This window comes from Marmota marmota, unplaced genomic scaffold (assembly GCF_001458135.2).
Source record: "Marmota marmota marmota unplaced genomic scaffold, marMar, whole genome shotgun sequence".
NCBI classification, from domain to species: Eukaryota; Metazoa; Chordata; class Mammalia; order Rodentia; family Sciuridae; genus Marmota; species Marmota marmota.
In genome coordinates, this window is record NW_026000130.1 from 6,483,937 (window position 1) to 6,506,429 (window position 22,493).

General features: G+C 35.5%; 1 protein-coding gene across 1 annotated transcript in view; it reads left to right on the forward strand.

Annotated features, from left to right (window-relative positions):
• The window catches only part of Specc1l (sperm antigen with calponin homology and coiled-coil domains 1 like), a 147,747-nt gene that overhangs the window by 36,263 nt on the left and 88,991 nt on the right, over positions 1–22,493 (forward strand). The window contains exons 3-5 of the mRNA XM_048784893.1: positions 7,714–7,867; positions 13,241–14,871; positions 16,734–16,941. Coding sequence (XP_048640850.1) covers positions 7,714–7,867; positions 13,241–14,871; positions 16,734–16,941 — 1,993 coding nt within the window. The remainder of the gene's footprint in view (positions 1–7,713; positions 7,868–13,240; positions 14,872–16,733; positions 16,942–22,493) is intronic.

Consider the following 22,493-nt stretch of genomic DNA (forward strand, 5'->3'; position numbering starts at 1 on the left):
AAACATTTTGCCAGGGATTGGAGCAATTATTTTCATCTTAAAAAGAGGGTGGGGGAAGTTATTGATTAGAAATTGAAGTAAGAAGAGACAGAAGGAAAGAAGAAAATTATGAAAATGAACAGAAAAATTGAAAATATTCATGGGCTTTGAGGGCCTGTGGGTGTAGATCAGTTCTAGAGTGCTAATTGAGCATGTTTGAAGTCCCAGGATTGATTACCTAGCACTACAAAAAAAGGACAGGGTGCTTTGAGACTTTTCATATTTGAGTGTTATTTTATTTTTCTGAGTTTTCTTATTTCATCTTTTCTTGGCACATGCTGCCACTCACAGCATGAATTCCTGTAACTATGATGGAATATTGATGATTAACCAGTGTTTAGCTTTTAATTATTTAGACACCTTGTACACACACTCGTCTATTCATGTGTAGACACCCAAACTTATGTATCTGTCACTGCTCAATATTCTCACAATCTCTTTCTTACAATATGCATTTTTCCACTTGTTTTATTTCAAATGTTGTTTGAAGCTAGAACTAGTTGAGAGGAGAAAGGACACTTGATCCAGAAGACCTCACTAATGATTAAGGCTTTTGTAAGTATAAAATGAAGTACTGCTGCTGTTCATGTTGAGTTTTGGGCAGGTTGTACTCACTCTTTTCAGGAGCTGTGACATCTGGTTTAATTCTTTGTCATAGTCAGTAGAGAGGATTCTTTTCCATGTTGAGGTAGTCTCCAAACCTCTGTACCTTTCAGGGTTTTTGTATACTAGTCAGGAGTTGATGGTTAGTGCTTATAGAGGTAATAAACTTTTTCTTTATTCTGGAGAATATTTTTTCCTAAAAATTGATAAATGTGAATTAATAAGCTTCAGTCACAATCTAAGTAATTGGTAACTTTCAATGACTATTTGTGATTTATCTTTTTATGATCATAATCTGTAGTATAAAAGTTATTAGGGCTAAAGGTGTGGCTCATTGTTAACCATCTGAACAATCCATCTCTTAAATTTGAAAGGTAAAGCTCGATGAAAGGTAAATTTGAGCTTAAGATGTAGACTGAGAAACTTAAGTCCTGACCTTGAGAAGTATGTGTTTTTCGATTGTAGTATTTCATTATTTTTATCTGAAATATTTTTAACAAATGATTTGCAATTTGCATCTGTTATTAAAAAGTAGGCTAAAAATGGTCCTTCATCAATTTCATGGTTTTGGACTGTTGCTGATGGGGAGTGTTTATGTGTAGGAGTGCACATGTATTTACAGAATCTTGTAGCAAAACTAAAAGAAATAAGGGAAAAAAACCAGCAAATCTACCAGTAACTTAGTGAAAAATACAAGCTGGAAAGTACAGAGATGTTTTTACTTTTTTGTTGCTTCATAGCTTACATACAAAGTTTACAAAGCATAGGTATTGAGCTTAACGAATCATTGCAAAGTGACAGTAGCTTTAATTTTCATTTACATTATTACAGTGAGATTGAGCACATTTTCATATCTCTTTTTCTTTTCTTTTGTTTTTTAAAGAGATAGGGTTTCACCTTGTTTCCCAGGCTGACCTAAAATTTCCAGGCTTAGGCCATCCTCCTGTTCCTTCTCTAGTAGCTGGCACTCTAGTCATGTACCACCATACCTGGTTCTCCAGTAATATCCTTTATCAAGATTCCCTACATGTTAATCTTTTATCATGATTACATGTTTTCCTCTTCATACATATACATACATGTACACACACACACAATTTATGTTTTTTAAAAACTGAGTGTAAATAGTAGACCTGATGGTTCTTTACTGCTAAATATTTTAGAGTATATTTCTTAAAAAACAAGGACATTGTTTTATGTAGCTATAATTAATTATAAAATCAGGAAATTAACATCGATAAAATGCTAGAATCTAATGTATTAAATTTCATCAATTCTGCTATCATTCATTATTGAAAAAAGGAAAAAAAAATTTTTTTTTTTTTGGTCCAGGATCCAGTTCAAAATCAGGTATTATATTTAGGAGTTTGAAATGGTTCCTCAGTTCAGGAATTTTTAAAGAGTACAGACTAGCTCTTTGGTAGACTGCCTCTCAGTTGGGTGTGTCACTATTTCCTTTTAATCAAGTTTTTGCCTGAAATACCACAGAAGTGAGGTGTCCTTGATGTAGCATTTCTGAGAGCAGGTAGCTTTGGTCTGTTCCATTACTGGGAATATTTGCTTGCATTGGTTAAGATAGATAATATAGTGTAGGTTTCTCACCTGTTGGACTACTATGTTTTGTTTTGAAACTGTGTATTTTCTTTTTCACTATGCTTTTACCCTATTTTTAGCATTTTGGGATAATTCTTTACAGAATCAATTATTACTATGATTTTTGCCAAATCATAATTTTCTGACTCCATTATTCCTTAAACATTAAGTAGTTGGCTTTCCATTCTAAGGAGGAGTTTACCCCCCAGCCACCCTGTACTTTTGTGTTAATTTGTATTAGTGAGAATTCATGGTGGACTCAGTTATAAATTGTTTTTAACATAATTATTTTGAGGCTCACATTGTCCCTGACTTATCCAGTGGGAGTGGCTTCATGTTGGTTCAAGCATCCTTTTGACATGTTCCTATTATTCTTTGAAACCTTTCTCAGTTTCTGGCACAGAAAGTTTTGCACTTTTCCAGCCCCAGGCTTAGAATCAACCATTTCTTAAAAGAGGCCTTGTTCCTTTTAGTGGGAGATAGAACATAAAAACCAAGATCTGAAAGTTAGATGTGCTCATTGCTTTTGGGAAACGAACACACACACACACACACACACTAATTTTTGTGTTTCTCTTTTAAAATGTATTAGTTCATACTGATACTTCCACTTCCAAGGACTTGAGTCATAATAACCTTTTCTGTTATCTACAATATACATACTTAAATTCTTAATCCTAGAATGTATAGAAAATAATTTTGGAACTGCTGTTCCATACTGTGAAAAAACCGATTCTATCAACAAAAGTTCAGTATTCATTTATCCATGCCTGATGCTGTGGCACATACCTATAATCCCAGGGACTTGAGAGGCTGAGGTAGGAGTATTACAAATTCAAGACTAGCCTCAGCAATTTAGTAAGACTGTGTCTCAAAATAAAAGAATAAAAAGGGCTGGGAATGTAGCTCAGTGGTTTTAAAAAATTCATTTACACTTTTTAGGTTTTGGCTTGAGAGTTTGAAGATTCATGATCAGAATGCTGTGTTCATGGGCTGGGGTTGTGGCTCAGTGGTAGAGCACTTGCCTCACATATGTGAGGCACTGGGTTCGATCCTCAACACCACATAAAAATAAATAGAATAAAGATATCGTGCTCATGTATAACTAAAAAAAATATATTTTAAAAACAATGCTGTGTTCAGAAGATTCTTGGGTTCTGTAATTAATTTGAAATATAGTTAGTGCTACTTGTTTCTCCCATATTCTGTTTTAGCCCTCTGCCAATGTTACTTTAATTGATTTATTTTGAGTAAATGAAGCACTAACATAGTTTCAGAACTACATGGGAAGACATATTCAGACAAGTGCCTCTTTCTTCCTCTATTCCTTCTCTTTTTTTGGTACTGGGGACTGAACTCTGGGGCACTCGGCCACTGAGCCACATCCCCAGTCCAATTTTGTATTTTATTTAGATACAGGGTCTCACTGAGTTGCTTAGCGCCTTGCAATTGCTGAGGCTGGCTTTGAACTGGCAATTCTCCTGAGCCTCTGGGATTGTAGGGGTGTGCCACTCTCCATTTTATCTTGCTCTGTTCCTGCTCCCTGGAGGTAAACAGTTTGGTTTCCATTTATCCTTCCAGTGTTATTTTTTACATAAATACACAGATACATACTTATTTAGTTTTTTTGTAATTCGCTTATTTTCACTTAATTTATTCTAGAAAAGTCTCTATACCAACTTCAGCAATCTTGCTTTTTTTTTGGGTACCAGGGATTGTACTCAGGGGCACTCTACCACTGAGCCACATCCCCAGCCCTATTTTGTATTTTATTTAGAGATAGGATCTCTGTAGTGATTCTGACTGTGGAAATGTACAGGGAAGCAGTCCCCTGGTGAGCAAATTCCTGGGGAGGCGGGCAACAGGGGCTCTGTTTCCCACCCTTAGAATGCCCTGCAGTCTCTCCTAGGATCTGGTAAAATAACTAAATATATGTGCAATATCTAACTGGTATGGCAATGCCCTGCTTGAGAAGCCTCTGTGCTAGAGCCTCATTCAACCTCGATTGCAGGCACATAGCTCCTAGGAGTAAAGGAACTTGCTTGCTAGATAACTTCAGTGTTTCACCAAGCTCTGGTGCTTCTGGATCTGCCCATCTAACAGTTAACTTTATACAGTGGACTTTCTTGAGAGCTGCACAAACTCCTGACATTACATATTGTAACTGTGGAATGTAATTGAAACAATAATGTAGTTATGGTATTAATGACCTAATGTAACCTATTGGTATAAATAAATATGGCCCCTTGGACAAGGAGCTACTTCTTTTCTGGCCTCTGCTGGCCTCTGCATCTTGTCTCTGTTTCTCTTTTTTTCTGTTTCTCTTTTTATTTTCCTTTCAGGTCTTCCTGAGTTGCTTAGTGCCTTGCTTTTGCTGAGGCTGGCTTTGAACTCTCAATTCTCCTGTCTTAGCCTCCTGAGCTGCTGGGATTACAGGCATGTGCCACTGCACCCAGCTAATTCTATTCTTTTTCTCTAGCTGTTTAGTACTTCATTTTGGTCATTAAAGTATACTACATGCACTTTACTGTATATAGGCTCGTAAGGTATACCAGTCTTTTACAACCAGAAACAACACTATAATGAATAACCTTGTGCATATATATATTTTGTATTATTGAGGTATAACTTCAGGTTAAAACTCTGTATGTGCTATTACTAGGCAAAATGTGTATGCATATGTAGTTTTTACATCAAGGTGGTTCCCACCTGCAGTTTAAAAGTGTACCTTTTTTTCTACTTTATTCCCAAAAGAGTGTGTTTTTATACTTTTCATTTTGCCAGTCTGATAGATGACAAATGATACCTTAATCCCCAGTTTTTGTTTTATTTAAATTTTTTTATTTTTTATTTTATGGTTTCTTTTTTGACATGCTAAGAGTTTTAAAACTTTTTTAAATTAAAAATTTGTTTTAAGATTTTTAATTTTTATGTGTTCATATTGATCAGTTATTTGTAATTTAGGATTTTGAGTCATGTAGAAGATCTTGGATTTTATTTTTGATATGGTGTGAAATAGACCTTTTTAAAAAATATGCACTGGGTCTAGCACCATTTACTTGAAAACCCATGTTTTCTGCGCTGCTTCTTTGGCTGTAATGTTTCATTCTTTTTTTTTTTTTTTTGTACTTGGGATTAAATTCAGGGACACTTTACCACTGAACTATATCCCTATTCCTTTTTAATTTTTAAGACAGGCTCTCACTGAGTTGCTGAGGCTGGCATAGAACTTGCAATCCACAGATCCATTGCAGCCACACCCCTGGCTGTAAATTAGTTTCTATTATTATTATTTTTTTTTTTGTAAATTAGTTTCTTAATGGACTCTTTTTGTATGTGTATGTATGTGTGTGGTACTAGAATTGAACTCACACATGTTAGGCAAATACTACGTCCCCTCCCTTGGCTCTTTACCTTGTTTCACTGGTTTACTTTTGCCAGTACTATGAGATCTGAATTACTATTAGAGTTTGTGATTTGGTGCCCCACGGTGTGTTTAACCTTACCATTGCCCAAAGCCAAATTGTAACCAGAGAAGTGTGACAATTAAGCCATTTTTCCACATGATTATGTAGAGTGTTTTCAGATTAATTATTATAAAAGGAAAATTTAACTTAAGGAAGAAGAAAAATTAGTTGAAAGGTAAATTTAATTAACAACAACAGAAAATGATTTATGTTGAATTCATATACTGGCTAATGGATGAAGGTGTATTGACAAGAAAGGGGATTCCATTTGAATTTTTTGGCATATTAGTTGATGGCCAGTTTTCTTTAGCAGAAACAAGTCTTGTAGAATAAACAATGCAATGTCTTCTTTCCTTTTTATTCTAGATGTTCTAGATTTTTCATAATGTGACAACCCTAAATTCCCACAATTTAATTCTATTTAATTTTTTGAAAACATTGATGCCTTTTCTGCCTTATTTTATTTTATTTTTTTTGTAAATTAGTTTCTTAATGGACTGAGCTGCTGGGATTTCAGGCATGTACCACTGCACCCAGCCTGGAATCAACCCAGGCCCTTGAGCATTCTAGGAAAGTGCTATACCACTGAGTTACTCTACCAACCCCTCTGACTCTTTTTAAATAAGATATTTTGACCAAATTAATGATACTGTATTATAATTTCCATAAGTGAGTGCTGAAAACCAAAATTTCCATATGGAATCACTGACATTTAGAACTGAAAGAGTCTTTAGAAATTAGTTACTTGTGAACCACTTTAATTTGTAGAAATGAACTTATCATTATCTAACTAAGAGAGCATGGCTGTGTATAGATTAAGACAGTATAAATTACTTGGCCAACTTGTACCTTCACCTTAAAGAGGAAAAGTTTTCCAGTACTTTATTTAAATGTAGTTTTATTAAATGTAGTTTTTCTAGCCAGGTGCAATGGCGCGTGCCTATAATCCCAGATCCTTGGGAGGCTGAGGCAGAAGGATCATGAATGTAGGCCCACCTGTGCAACATAGTGAGACCCTGTCTTGATAAAGGAAAAAAAGTAGGTTTTCTTTATTCTACAGCTTTTTAACTCCTATGTTCTCTCTCATTTATAGGAGAAATAAAAACAAATTTCTTCACTATTTTTTTAAAATAAAAATTTTAAATCCTGTTCCATTATTCATAGTGTTATTTTTAGTCATCTTTATAAAAGATGAAGAAATGTCACAAATGGTCTTTCTCAAGGGGTGTAATCATTGAGACGGGCTAACCCTTGCTTTAACAATGAAGTTTCTAATTTTAATTAATATATTACCCAGGCTTAAACAGAGGATGTCCTTTCAGTGTTTTTTTTTAAAATATTTTTTTCATTGTAGATGGATACATTATTTTATTTATTTTTATGCGGTGCTGAGGCTCGAACCCAATGCTTCATGCATGCGAGGCAAGTGCTCTACCACTGAGCCACAATTCAGCCCCTTCAATGTTTTTCTTTTAATTTTGATATAAGTTTGACTCTTAGAGAACTACATAAGAAAGATAAATTTAGGAATAATTTCTTTTAGATATTATTTTCAGTGAGTCACTTTAGAGTGGTGAAGATTATTTGCCTCTCAATGATCCCTAGAAATTTCAAGGTGACACTTTCTGTGGCAGTATAGAACTGTCTTGAGATGCCCATGTGGTTTCACTGAGAAGATTCCTCTTTATGAGTCATGTCCGAGATGACAGTAACAAGGATGATGTCTTTACTTCTTCCCAGCCCTCACTGAATCTGGTATATATGGGTGCACAGCAGGCATCCATAAAATCTTTGATTACATGTTATGATTTTAGTGTCTTAAAATAAAACTGTATGATTGTTTAGAAACCATAAAAAGATTTTGTTTCTATAGCACAGTATGGGCTACTGCTTACAAAATGAATGAACGTCTTTATATAGCTCTTAAAATCAGTATAAAAGTAAAGAACTTTGTTTAATCTTGAAATATTTAATCTTGCTTCATCTAGTTTTTATTTTCTGTTGCTTCTAGACCAAGAGTAGTGATGACCTTTTAGCTGGAATGGCTGGAGGGGTAACAGTGACTAATGGTGTTAAAGGAAAGAAAAGTACTTGCCCATCTGCAGCACCTTCAGCATCTGCCCCTGCCATGACCACCGTGGAGAACAAGTCCAAGATTAGCACAGGTATGGCATTCAGTCTGGATTTTTTTCCCATTTTTTTTTAATTGGTATATTATAGTTGTACATAATGGTGGCATTTGTTGTTACATATTCATACATACATCCAGCATAACAATATAATTTGGCTAGTATCATTCCCCAGTATTTCCCCTTCCCCTCCAGTTTGAGATATTGATTGCCTTTTGTTTGAGTAGGCATAGTGTGCATTATTGTTTGGGGCATTCCATCTAATTACGAAACAATTAAAAAGAAAAGAGAAAAATTTCAAACATATGCAAAAGTAGACATGTTGTACTCATTATCTTTATCAATTCATAACCATTCTTAGGTCCTTAATAACCATCCTTCCCACTTATTTTATTTATTTATTTTTAGTGATGGGGATTGAACTCAGCGCCTTGCTTATGCTAAGCAAGCACTACATTCCTAATCCTTAATAATAAAATTTGAAGTTATTTCCAGACATGATATAATTTCATCCATAAATATTTAATTATTTTTGAAAGATAAAGATTTCTTTTAAAAACATAATCACAATACCATTATCATTTCTTAAAATAATTATTAATTATTCTTTAAATCAAAAATTAGTAAATGCTAGATTTTCACCTCTAAATTTTTTTTTAAAACTGTTTTTATTCGTGACAGGATTCACTTAAGGGCCATATACAGTAATTGGCTGATGTGTGTCTTAAGTCTGCTTTTTTAAATCTATAGGTTAACCCCTCCTTTTTTTGCAGTTTAATTTTTATAGAAACTGACCTTTGACCTGCAGTATTTCCTAATATCAAATTTTTGATATCAGAACATTCTCATGATGTCCTTGAGTATTACCCTTTGTCCTCTCTATTCACTGTAAATGGCATTAGACCTAGAGCCCTGATAGGACAGATTCAGATTCCTTTTTAAAAAATAAATAAACAAAAGCAAGACACCTGGGGCTGGGGTTGTGACACAGTGGTAGAGCTCTTGCCTGGCACATGTGAGGCACTGGGTTTGATCCTCAGCACCACATAAAAATAAATAAATAAATAAATAAATAAAAGGTATTATATCCATCTATCACTAAAAAAATATTTTAAAAAAAGACTCTTTTATGTGTTGTGGTGTGATAGACTTATTGTCCATCATTCTGTGATGTAAGCCTTTATTGATTGGTACCTAGATTGATCATTCAAATTAAATGGCAGCTGTTTTTAGATTTGCTAGAATTGATAAATTTACTCATTCTACAGTTTAAGGAGGAATGCTATTATATTTTGCTTTTTATACTCAGAAAACAAAAAACTTCAAGGCTTCCATAAGATCATATGATTGTAGTAAAGTTTATAAAAGTAAGTTGGCAAAAATTACTCCAGAACCTCTTCTGTCATCATGACATCACTTAGGCTATTATCCACTGTTGTGTGTGTTAGACTTTCCTAGCCCAGGTTTACTGTTTCCCCTCATTCATTCGATTTGACCTTCTGCAGGTTGTTTCTTTCATCACAGATGACACCCCACCGTTCATTTTAATAGTGCTGTGGTATGATTAACAAGATGGAATATTTCAGTCCTTACTTTTTATAGGCATTAGTTCATTTTATCCTTAACTGCAGCCCTATGAAGGAAAGACTGTTATTATCTTCATTTTTAGAGACAAGAAAGCTATACTTAAGCCAAGTTTAAGTATCTTGCCAAAGGCCATGCATTAATTTACTCAATGAATGTTTACTGGGGACCCATTTTGTACTAGGCCTTTGATGCAGACTTGGTGGTGGAGCAACACTGAACTTTTGGTCTTTTACCCTGGGGTCATGACTACATTTAGTACTCTAGCTTTTATGGTAAAAAAGAAACAGTAAATTAAATACTCTATTGATTATTTGTGTCTTTTCCCATTTCTAATCTTTAGAGTTGTATTGGGAGAGATTCCATAGGTTTTGCATATGTGATTCCTTTCTGACCATTATCACCTGACCTCAGGATTCAGTTATCGCCTCCCTGGAACAGTGACCCTAATATGGGTTTGTACATCTGTGTTAGTCTGCTAGGGCCACCATAACAAAGTACCATAGACTGATTTGCTTACACAACAGAAATTTATTTTCTTTGGTATTGGGGATTGAACCCAGGGAAATAAATAAATAAATAAATAAATAAAGATATTGTGACCACATCCCCAGCCCTTTTATTATATTTTATTAGAGACAGGTCCTCTCTGAGTTGCTTAGGGCCTAACTAAGTTGCTGAGACTGGTCTTGAACTTGCAGTCTTCCTGCCTCAGCCAAGCTGCTGGTATTACAGGTGTGTATCACTGTGCCCAGACCAGAAATTTATTTTCTTACAATTCTGAAATCTGAAGATCAAGGTGTTGGCAGGTTTGGTTTTTCCTGGGGTCTCTCTCCTTAGCTTGCAGATGACTGATTTTTCACTATGTTCCCATGTGGCCGGTCCTTTGCCTGTGTCCAAATACCTTCTACAAGGACATCAGACATGCTGGTTTAGGGCCCACTGTAACAGTCTTATCCTAACTTTATTACTTCTTTAACCAACTCACTTACCCTGTCTGCAAATGCAGTTGCATTCTGAGGTTCTAGACGTTAGGGCTTCAATATATAAATTTGCAGTGATGGTGGTAGGGGGTGGCACAGTGTACCCTTAGCAGTACTCTTAATTCTTTATCTGCTCTGCCTTTACCTATTCCCAGAGACTTCCCTAAGGCTGTTTGATTTCAGTGCGCCAGTTCTAGTTCAGACTGTTCTGCTGTAACGCTCATTACTGTAATCCCAGGAGGGGAATTTCTCTTGTTCTTGTTCTGCATTTTCTTCTCTCCTCTTTATTTCTCTTTTCATTTGGGGGACATTATCAATCCTTGTTTTCATTCTGGGCTCCTTTTCTTTCATTTTTCAGCCATTCACATCTTTGTTTTTTGGCGAGGTTTTTGGTTTAGATAAGAAGGACAATGGTACCATTTATAGAAAATGGAACAAAACTTGGGGCTGGGGTTGTGGCTCAGCGGTAGAGTGGTCACCTAGCACGTGCGAGGCCCTGGGTTCGATCCTCAGCACCACATAAAAATAAATAAATAAATAAAGATATTGTGACCAACTAAAAAATAAATATTAAAAAAAAAAGAAAAAATGGAACAAGAATTAATGTTGTTGGAGAAAAGTTATGCCATCCTTTTCCTCTTTGGGTCTCCATTTGTACTTGTTTCTCCTAATCCTGTCATCTGCCTTCAAAATCTGTCACAGATTTATTGTCCTGTCTCATTCTTACTGCTACCCCCCTAGTATAGGCCCCCTTTACTTTTACTACTTTATCTTCCCACATCTGTCTTCTACTGCTCTTTCTTCCTTGTTTGTTGTAGATAGTATCTTCTTAATGAGTTTCCATAAAAAAACTTTTTCCCTTATGTTTATTCCCTGCTCAAGAATCTGTTGACTTGTGGTGACTCACTGAATTCTGCCTGGTTCAGGGCTGTGTAGATAGTATATGCGTTCCGTGTAGGTTCTGTTAACTATGTCAACTTACCTTTTGGTGTGCATGCTTGCTTATACTTTCTTATCTTTGTCTGTTTCATGGCCAGCTTGAATTCCTTCTCCTCCTCTGTATCTGGTCAAGGCAAAATTAGTGGCCATCTGCATATATCACAGAGATCACTCATCCCTGTTATCTCTATAATCTTGGTGACCAACATATGAAAGTTCTTTAGAAATACATAGATTAGATCTAGGTTTTATTTTTAAGAGTAAAGAATATCCTATTACTTAGGTGTTTATAGATATTTAAACATATTTTTTTAAAATTAAATGATCATGTCGATTGCTTTCAGAGGTTTAAAATTTTAGTAGTTAAGAAAGAGTTTGGCCAGACAGGTAGTGTACACCTGTAATCCCAGTGGCTCAGGAGGCTGAGGCAGGAGAATCAGGAGTTCAAAGCCAGCCTCAGCAAAAGCAAGGTGCTAAGCAACTCTGTGAGACCCTATCTCTAAATAGAATACAAAATAGGGGGGCTGGAGTTGTAGCTCAGTGATAGAGCACTTGCCTAGCATGTGTGAGGCAGTGAGTTCGAGTCTCAGCACCATATATAAAGAAATAAAATAAAGTCCATCAACAACTAAAAAAATATTTTTTTTAAAAAAGTACAAAATAGGGATGGGGATGTGGCTCAATGAGTTTAATCCCTGGTCCCCCACACCCCCACAAAAAAAGAAAGAGTGATTGTTTGTGTATTTATTTTTTTGATATTAGATATTGAACCCAGTGATGCTCTACCACTGAGCTACATCCCCACCCCTTTTAAAAATTATTATTATTTTTTTATTTTGAGACAGTCTCATTAGGTTGCTGAGGGTAGCCTTGAACTTGGGATCCTCCTGGTTTAGTCTCCCAAGCTGCTGGGATTACAGGCATGTACCACCAGGCCTAGTAAAAAGAGTGTGATTTGTAGCAGGTTTGATTAATGCATCATCATCATTTAACATTAACACATCATTATTTTACTATGAGAAGTAATATAGCCAACTGTGAAGTTGAAGATTCTGCAGCCAAACTGCCTGGCTTTGAATCTTGGTTCAATTATCACCTGTGGGGTAAATTCTTTAAAATCTCTGAGTCTGACTTTTTATTAAAATGTAAAATGGGGTGATAATAGCATCAACCTCAGAGTAATGAGGCTTATTTAAATTTATGTTTGTGAGGTGGTAGGTTGTTTTTTTTTATTTTTCCCTTTTGTATGTTTATTGTGCTGGGGATTGGACCTAGGACCTTGTGTATGTTAAGTAAACACTCTACCTCTGAACTGTGTCCCCAGCACACTCCGAATTGTTATTGTGTATGATATGTGCTAGCTATTGTCATGATTTTTGTTACTATTTATGTGGCATTCAATAATGTGAAACCTTTTGTATTTACTTTAGTCATCATTTTTGTAGTTATTGCCTAGGTTTTTTGTTTATCCTAAAGCCGTCTTTCCCTTCTTGCTCTCCTGTTTCTGCAGTTAGTTTGCTACTTGACTGACTAATCATAGAGTATCTTCATCTAACTTGCCCTAAAATACTTGCCCCTGGCCCACTGTTTAAATCTCTGCCTTGGGATTTGAGTTAATGTGTGCATCTTTATTAGGTAGCAGCTTTATTGAGATATAATTTACATTCCATAAAATTTATCCTTTTAAAGTATAAAATTATAAAACTTCTTTGTCATTGCTCACAGAAAGATGAACAAATTTCTGATTTTGAGGAAACTGGATCTTAATCGTATAAGTCAAGATTAATGTATGTTCAAATTAAGTGTAGATCCCTTGCTCCCATCTTATTAGACGTGGGGCAGGAATTATATGCTTTTTTTTTGTTACTATTTTTGCCTTAAATTCTTTGTTTTAAACATGCAGGCACAACTTCATCCAAGCGGAGCACTTCTGCAGGTAGTAAAGAATCTAGTTCTACTAGAGAAAGATTACGTGAACGTACTCGGCTAAACCAGAGCAAAAAACTACCTTCTGCAGGTCAGGGAGCTAATGATGTAGCTTTGGCTAAACGTTCCCGCAGTCGCATTACTGCTGAATGTGATGTTCGAATGAGCAAGTCTAAATCGGACAATCAGATCAGTGACAAAGCTGCTTTGGAAGCCAAAGTGAAAGATCTCCTCACACTGGCAAAGACCAAAGATGTGGAAATTTTACATTTAAGAAATGAACTTCGAGACATGCGTGCTCAGCTGGGCATTAATGAAGATCATTTTGAGGGCGATGAAAAATCTGAGGAGAAGGAAACAATTATTGCTCACCAGCCTACTGATGTGGAGTCTACTTTATTGCAGTTGCAGGAACAGAATACTGCCATCCGTGAAGAACTCAACCAGCTGAAAAATGAAAACAGAATGTTAAAGGACAGGTTGAATGCATTGGGCTTTTCCTTAGAGCAGAGGTTAGACAATTCCGAAAAATTATTTGGCTATCAGTCCCTGAGCCCAGAAATTGCCACTGGTAACCAGAGTGATGGAGGAGGAACTCTGACTTCTTCAGTGGAAGGCTCTGCCCCTGGGTCAGTGGAGGATCTCTTGAGTCAGGATGAAAATACGCTCATGGACCATCAGCATAGTAACTCTATGGACAACCTAGACAGTGAATGCAGTGAGGTTTACCAACCCCTCACTTCAAGCGATGATGCTCTGGATGCACCATCATCTTCAGAGTCAGAGGGCATCCCCAGCATAGAGCGCTCTCGGAAAGGGAGCAGTGGGAATGCAAGTGAGGTGTCTGTTGCTTGCTTGACAGAACGAATACACCAGATGGAAGAGAACCAGCACAGTACGAGTGAGGAACTTCAAGCAACTCTGCAAGAACTAGCTGATTTACAGCAGATTACCCAAGAACTGAATAGTGAAAATGAAAGGCTTGGGGAGGAAAAAGTCATTCTTATGGAATCCTTATGTCAACAAAGTGATAAGTTAGAACACTTTAGTCGACAGATTGAATATTTTCGTTCCCTTCTAGATGAGCATCACATTTCTTATGTTATAGATGAAGATGTAAAAAGTGGACGTTATATGGAGTTAGAACAACGTTATATGGATTTAGCTGAGAATGCCCGTTTTGAACGAGAACAGCTGCTAGGTGTTCAGCAGCATTTAAGTAATACTTTGAAAATGGCAGAACAGGACAACAAGGAAGCTCAAGAAATGATAGGTGCACTCAAAGAACGCAGTCACCACATGGAGCGAATTATTGAATCTGAGCAGAAGGGCAAGGCAGCCTTGGCAGCCACATTAGAGGAGTACAAAGCCACAGTGGCTAGTGACCAGATAGAGATGAATCGCCTGAAAGCCCAGCTAGAGAATGAAAAGCAGAAAGTGGCTGAGCTATATTCTATCCATAACTCTGGAGATAAATCTGATATTCAGGATCTCCTGGAGAGTGTTAGACTGGACAAAGAAAAAGCAGAGACTTTGGCTAGTAGCCTACAGGAAGATCTGGCTCATACCCGAAATGATGCTAATAGATTGCAGGACACTGTTGCTAAGGTATTGTTTAATGTTCAACATTATACAGCTTACACAGCATACTTATTGAGAGCCAGGAGAATTTATTTAATGTGTCATTAGTTTTTCTTTAAGGTATTTTTTTTAAAGCTTGAGAATGGTTTTTTTAGAATAGCATGAAAAGTTTTTTTTTTTTAATAGTGTCATTTCCACTTGCATTTCACTACTGTTTTCTTTCCTGTGAGAGGATGGGGCTAGAGTTAATAACACCAGAATTAGTGCCTAGTTGTAGGTATGCCTATGAGGCCTGTCATGGAATTCTACTTCTTCATCATATACTTTGGCATAAGATAGATAGAACACAGTATTTTAGTCTATAGGATCAGCAGTGCCTGCCATTTCTTATCCTGTTGTAATTATAGTTTTTCAAATAGTTTTGTTGTGAATTTAAAGTATTTGTAGATTATAGGGGCTTCTGTTTCTTGGAGGCTAGGATATACTGCTGGTAGAGACCTTAGAGATTATCCACCCAAACCTCCCTATTTTACAGTCATGCAGTATAATAATGAGGGCTCAGTCAGAACTGCTACCCTGAGTCACTAATATTTGGGCCAAGGCTCTATCCGATGTGGTTGCTGCATGGGATTATCTAGTTATCCTATCTCACATTTTATTTATTTAATTTTTTGTTTAAGTGAAATGATTTACAAAAAACTTTATTAGTTGTTGATGGACCTTTATTTTACTTATTTATTTACATGAAGTGCTGAGAATTGAACCCAGTGTCTCACATAATGCTAGGCAAGTGCTCTACCATTGAGCCACAACCCCAGCCCAAGTGAAATGATTTTTAAAGGGAAAAATATTAGTAAATCTTTGGCTAAAACTTTAATAACTTTAATTTTTAAAATGATCACTTTCAGAGATACAGTTTAGAAGATGTGTGTTATTTCTTGGAGCATGTATGTTGAGGGGACACTATGGACACTATGAACTAATACTTCAGTAAAGGCACTATTTGATTGATTGATCAATTGCCTTTTTTTTTTTTAAAGGATGGAACCCAGGTGGCTGTACCACTGAACTGTATCCCCAGCCTTTTTTTTTTTTTTTTTTTGAGATAGGGTCTCTGAGTTGCCCACTCTGTTCTCAAATTTGTGATCCTTCTGAATCTGCCTCCAACGTATCTGGGTATATAGATGCATGCCACCATGATTCATTTATTTGAAAAAAAATTATTTTCATGTTCTATTTGATTTGGTCACAAATCATTTTTTCAGGAGAACATTTAAAAAATATATTTTTAGTTGTAGATGGACACAATACCTTTATTTTATTTATGTATCTATGTATGTGGTGCTGAGGTTCAAACCCAGTACTTCACATGTGCTAGGCAAGCGCTCTACCACTGAGTTACAACTCCAGCCCAAGAAAGCATGTTAATCATTAATCACATACATGCGTTTGGCCCAAACTTCAAAGAAGGGAAAATTTATTTATAATATCCTCTTAAATAACCTGTTTAAGTTTGTGATACATCAGTATAATTTCTTTTGGCAATATTGCAACACTTTATGCTTTAAAACATTTATGTAAAATTTTGTATTGTGGAGTAATAAAAAATTTTTTTTTTAAGTTGTAGATGGACACAATATCTTTATTTACTTATTTTTTTTTTAATGTGGTACTGAGGATCGAACGCAGTGCCTCAATGTATAAGGCAGATACTCTAACACTGAGCTACAGTCCCAGCCCCTCACATTTTTTAATGGTTTTTACAGATTTTTTTTAGTTTATGTATAACATGTTACACTGAGCTTTCATTTGAAATGGTGTGTACTTAAGTTCTAAAGTTTATCTTAGAAAAACTTTGCTTTTCTAAACTGGTTTTTAATTTTCTATAGGTAGAAGATGAATACCGAGCCTTCCAAGAAGAAGCTAAGAAACAAATTGAAGATTTAAATATGACATTAGAAAAATTAAGGTCAGAACTGGAGGAAAAAGAGACAGAACGGAGCGACATGAAAGAAACCATCTTTGAACTTGAAGATGAAGTAGAACAACATCGAGCTGTGAAACTTCATGACAACCTCATTATTTCTGATTTAGAGAGTAAGTGATGAGAGAACTTTTAATTTCTTTTAGTGTTTTTACATATATTTGCATGTAGTAGTAAAAATTAATAATTCTGATTTGCAGCATAGTTGGATTGCATAAATAGGCCTATAGTTATAATTCACATGTTAGTTTGTATTGATGTTTTATTCCTAAAGAAAAACTGTTCAGTGGTAGCATTACTTTAAAATTGTACCCAATTAAGGAAAGTCATTTGTTACTTACTTTTAATGATGCAAGTATAGTGAGAAAAAAAATATTGATCTTCCATAATCTTAAAAGTGAAAGGCACAGGTTTTTCTTATTTGTCTGATTTTCATATTAACCTTGAAGACTTTATAAATGTGGTAGAATTGAAACTAGGGTTTTAATTTTTAACTTTTTAAAACTTTTTATTTTCTAATTATTTTAGACTTGCCAAAATGCTGCAAAAATAGCATAGAGTATTTCTGTTTAGAAATGTTGGTGAGGAGTCAGATATTTACACGATCTTAACTTAAAACATTTTCCTATGGACTATTTATTAGTTTCAAGTAAGGGAAAAAAACAGAAATTATACAGAGGAAAAAAATTGGGCAACACTTTGCCCTCAGGAATGCCAGTGTTGGAAACATGTGGTAAGGAGACATGACAGCTAAGGGTAATACTTGTGTTGAGATAGGTTCAGTACTGTAGCTGGGAAATATCATAAAGGTCATCATCAAAAAATTGGATTGTAGGGCTGGGGTTGTAGCTCAGTCGTAGAGCACTTGCCTAGCATGTGTGAGGCACTGGGTTCGATCCTCAGCACCACATAAAAATAAATATATAAAATAAGGGTATTCTGTCCATCTATGACTAAAAAAAAAATTAAATTGGATTGTAGATAATAGATTAAATAAAGGTATTATATTGATATAAATTTATGAAGTCAATAACTGTACTACATGCATTTATGTAAGAAATTATCCCTGTTCTTAGGGAGTACATACTGAATATTTAGGGGTAAAGAGCCATGATGTATATCCCAAGTGTTTCCAGAAAAAATTTAAGGAATATATGGATAGTTAGATAAAGAGATAAAGAGATGACAATAAACAAATGGATACACTGTTAACAATAGGCAGATCTGAGTAAATGGGTATATATAGCTGTTCCTTATACTATTTATGCAATCTTTTCTAAGTTTGAAATTATTTCCAAATAATCATACATTTAAAAAATTCTTGTATGTACTTTATCTAGATTCATCAAATATTAACAAAAATTTTTAAAAATATTTTTAATTATAGATGGATGATGCAATCTTTATTTTGTTTATTCATTTTTATGTGGTGCTGAGGATCGAACCCAGTGCCTCACATATACTAGGCAAATCTCTACCACCGAGCCACAACCCCAGCCCCTTTAATACATTTTTTTGTTATCTAGATGGGGATGGACAAGGAGAATGGAAGTAATCTTTCTTGGATGCATTAGTTAGGACTTTTTAAACTTTTGGTGCACGTTACTGCTCTTTTGGGTTCTGCCAGTTTATCATTCCTTGACAGTACCAACTGGCTAATACAGATTGAGTCAGATTCCCTTGTAGCGTGGATGCATAGGTAGGGCAGTTTGATCTGTTGCCAAGGCAGAATAAGTCATTTGTTATAATCCCTCAAAGTAGCCTGTGGAAGTTCTGAACTCTGGTTAGTTGATCTAGCATCTGTAGATTCACTCCAAGGTTTTTTGGAACATTCTGAGGCTCTGTATACTGAGGAAACAGAATCATTAAGATAAACTTAAAAAAAAAAAAGTTATTGTATTTTGTATACATTTATTTATTTGTTTGTTGATTGATTGATTGATTGATTGATTGGTGGTGCTTGGTATTGTACCCAGGCCTTGTGCATACCAGGCAGTCATTCTACCAACATCTATATCTCCAGCCCCTTATTTATTTTTTTATGTGGTGCTGAGCATCAAACCCAGTGCCTCACACATGCTAGGCAGACATTCTACCACTGAGCTGTAACTGCAGGCCTATCTTACAGTTTAAAGAACCTTTTAGTCTAGCATTTATATGTAGTTTGTATTTTGACTTGACAGGACTTATCCAATTCAACTTATAAAAGGCTTTAAATTTTTTAGATTAATATGGAAGTTCAGTGCACTGTCCATTTAGTACATTAGTATTAATAAATACCTTTTCTCTTGCAGTCTTTCATTTGTGGAAAGAGTGACACCTTGTGGTAGTTGGAGCAGTGGCTAGAAAAATGTTAGATCATTAAGATTCTAAGATAAAGCTTTATAATTTGTTACATTATTTGTATTTTCATTAGAAAATGACTGAAAATCCAGAATATGTTTTTTAACTATATAGCTACTCTTCCCACTTCTTGAGATGGAAAGTTCAAATATGTATAAATATTGAATGACCATACAGGCTTGACTTAAAATCTATTGAGCCACAGAATCAGTTACTATATGTGTGGATATCGATAGAATAGTATAGTTACTATTTGTTGTCTATACTTGACCATTGTTAACATTTTGCAATGCTTGCCTTTTGGGTGTGTGTGTGTTTAACTGAACTATTTGGCCATAAGTAGTAGACCTCATGACTCTTAACTCCTAAATATTTTGACTTGTAATTCCTTGAAAAAAAAAATTTAAAAAATTATTGGTCTGGGGGCATAACTCAGTAATAGAGTACTTGCCTAGCATGTGCAAAGCCATAATCCCTTAGTTTAGATTGTTTAGATTTCTCCAGCTGTTCTCATTTTGTCTTTTTTTTTTTTTTTGTATTTGTTGATAGACCTTTATTTTTTATTTATTTATAGGCGGTGCTGAGAACTGAACTCAGTGCCTCACACATGCTAGGCAAGTGTGCTACTGCTGAGTCCCAGCTCCACCCCCCTCAATTTGTCTTTTTATAGCTCTTTTTTAAAATATAGGAACCAGGATCTAAACAAATTTCACATATTACATATTTTGTTAGATCTCTGTAGATTTATGGGAGGTCATTCCTGTTTTTCTTGAGAATTCCTCATTTGGGATAGATTTAAGTCAGCACGTCATATAACAACTTAATGACAGGGAATAGTGTTACTTGAGAAATCAAGATTTTCTTCTGTGGAATGTTTTAACAACATTACCATGAAATAGTTTTAGAATTTTTTATCATCCCAAAAGTAAACCCTGTATATTAGTAGTCACTCTTTAGTTACTCCAAGATTAATTCCTGATTTTAGAATTAGATGACAGGATTTTAAAGCAGCTATTATACTCTAGAATGTAGAGAAAAATATGCTTGTAAAGCATGAGCAAATGGCACATCTCAGTAGAGAAATAAAAACTTTAGAAATGAAAAATTTACTGAATCATTTAAATAAATTAGGGATAGGGAGGAGTCAGTGAACTTGATAGCACATCAGTAGACATTTTCCAATCTAAGGGATAGGGAGAAAAAGGACTAGAAAATGAGTAGAGCATTAATGATTTGTGAGTTAATATCAGATAGTACAACACATGTGCTTGGAGACATATACTTAAGAGTCCCAGATCTTATTAGCACCACACTACATAGACCTGGCCTTTGGTGTTTGTCACTGTTTCTTGGATTTACTATCAAAGAACTTTTACTTTGAGCTGGAAAGATCTTATGTAAAAATACACAAAAGACTTCCAATTCAAGACGATGACATAAGATCACACATATACTTCCTTTTTCTCCTGAAGTCCTATGGATATGGGAGGAAATTTTGAGTAATTTCTGGAATATAAAAAGCAGATAGAATTGGGGACATGGAGAAATCCAACAGAAAAGATAAATTTACCACCCAGGAGAACACTGATGCTTTGAGTAATGATGTTCTTAGCAAATGGGGGCATTAACACCACCAACTCAGGGACAGTAGGGACTGGAAGAGCAGTAGGAACAGGCCGTGGTGCTAAAGGAGTACTAGAACCTTGTACCTGCCCCCATAGGATACAGGCTTATTTGCCCCCTGCCTGCTGCCAGGTTCAAACTCTTTTCTGTATGTGGGCGAATAGGGGGTCCGGGGCTCCAAGCATGACTTTGGTGTCAGAGAGAAGTGAACTGGTGTCTGAAGTAAATGCAAGCTGTCTGGTCTTGAGTAGAAAACCACACAAAGGGAAAGGCAGTTTGGTTCAGCAGTGAAATGGATCCACCAGTCAGCATCTTGATTGAAGCACCTGAATCCCTCTTGTACATCCTGAAGGGAACGATGTGTCGTCAGCATAGTGTTTAACCAGTTGCTATATTAGAGGCAGAGGACTATGAGTAGAGCAGTGACTCCCACAGTCATTAAAATACATGCAGAAGTCACTGATTTTTTTTACATAGTTGTACACAATACTTTTATTTTGTTTATTTTTATGTGGTGCTGAGGATCGAACCCATGGCCTCGAACATGCTAGACAGGCGCTCTACTGCTGAGCCACAACCCCAGCCCAGAAGTACCAACCAGAACTTATTAGACATTTTAATGTCTTAAGAGAAAAAGCTGACTAAAGAAGATCAGCTGAGGGCTGGGATTGTGGCTTAGTGGCAGAGCGCTTGCCATGCATGTATGAGGCACTGAGTTCAATCTTCAGCACCATATAAAAATAAATAAATAAAATAAAGGCATTGTGTCCATCTACAACTAAAAATAAAAAAAGAGAAGATGATGATCAGCTGAGTCCAAAGAATAAAGTCAATTACTTTATCCCCAATTCAGGAAAACAAAGATAACTGACATCTTCAAGAAGAGTGGCATTGAGATCTCAGGTCAGGCTATATATTGTCAGGGTAACTTATCAGCCACTTACTATTTGCATACTAATACTCTTTACATAGTTGGAGTTAAGTATAAACATCTTTTCTACTCTCATAGTTCCTGAGATGGGGGCTGGACCCTCATGTCTAACACAGATCTGGTTTCTTTTACTTGAGCACTTTTGCTAGTAGTAAGCAAGGGCTGGCTAAGGATAGTAGAAGAAACTGGAGGAAGAAAGCTCTGTAATTCTTTGGTGGGAAGGGCTTTTCTAAACATGACAAGAGTACCTAGAAGACATAAAAAAAAAGTCTCATATTTGACCCTGTGTAATTGCAATTTTCAGTTCCACATAAGTACCATAAATAAACAACATTGACAGAAATGTATTTCAGCAAATGTATCAAGAGAATCAACATATCAATAGGACAATTCATTAAGTAAAGTTTATGAATAAATAAGTCAGTAAAAATGCATAACTTACTAAAAAGCAAAGAAATACAAAGTAAAAACAAGATGCCAGTTTTCATTTAGCAGATAACATGCAAGAGGAAAAGGAAAGGATTCTTTCATGTGTCTTTGGAAGAATTATGATTGCTTTTTTAGAGTATTGATCAAAGTGTTAATAGTACACTTACATAGTAACCTATTTCTAGAAACGTTCCCTTCATAAACACTCTTACAAATTTGCATATATGTTTATGTGGATATAGATTCTTGCTGCAGTGTTGCTTATTATCACAAAATTTGGAAACTACGCGTATTTTCAACAGTTGCAATCTAGTTAATAAACCATGTACACAATGCATC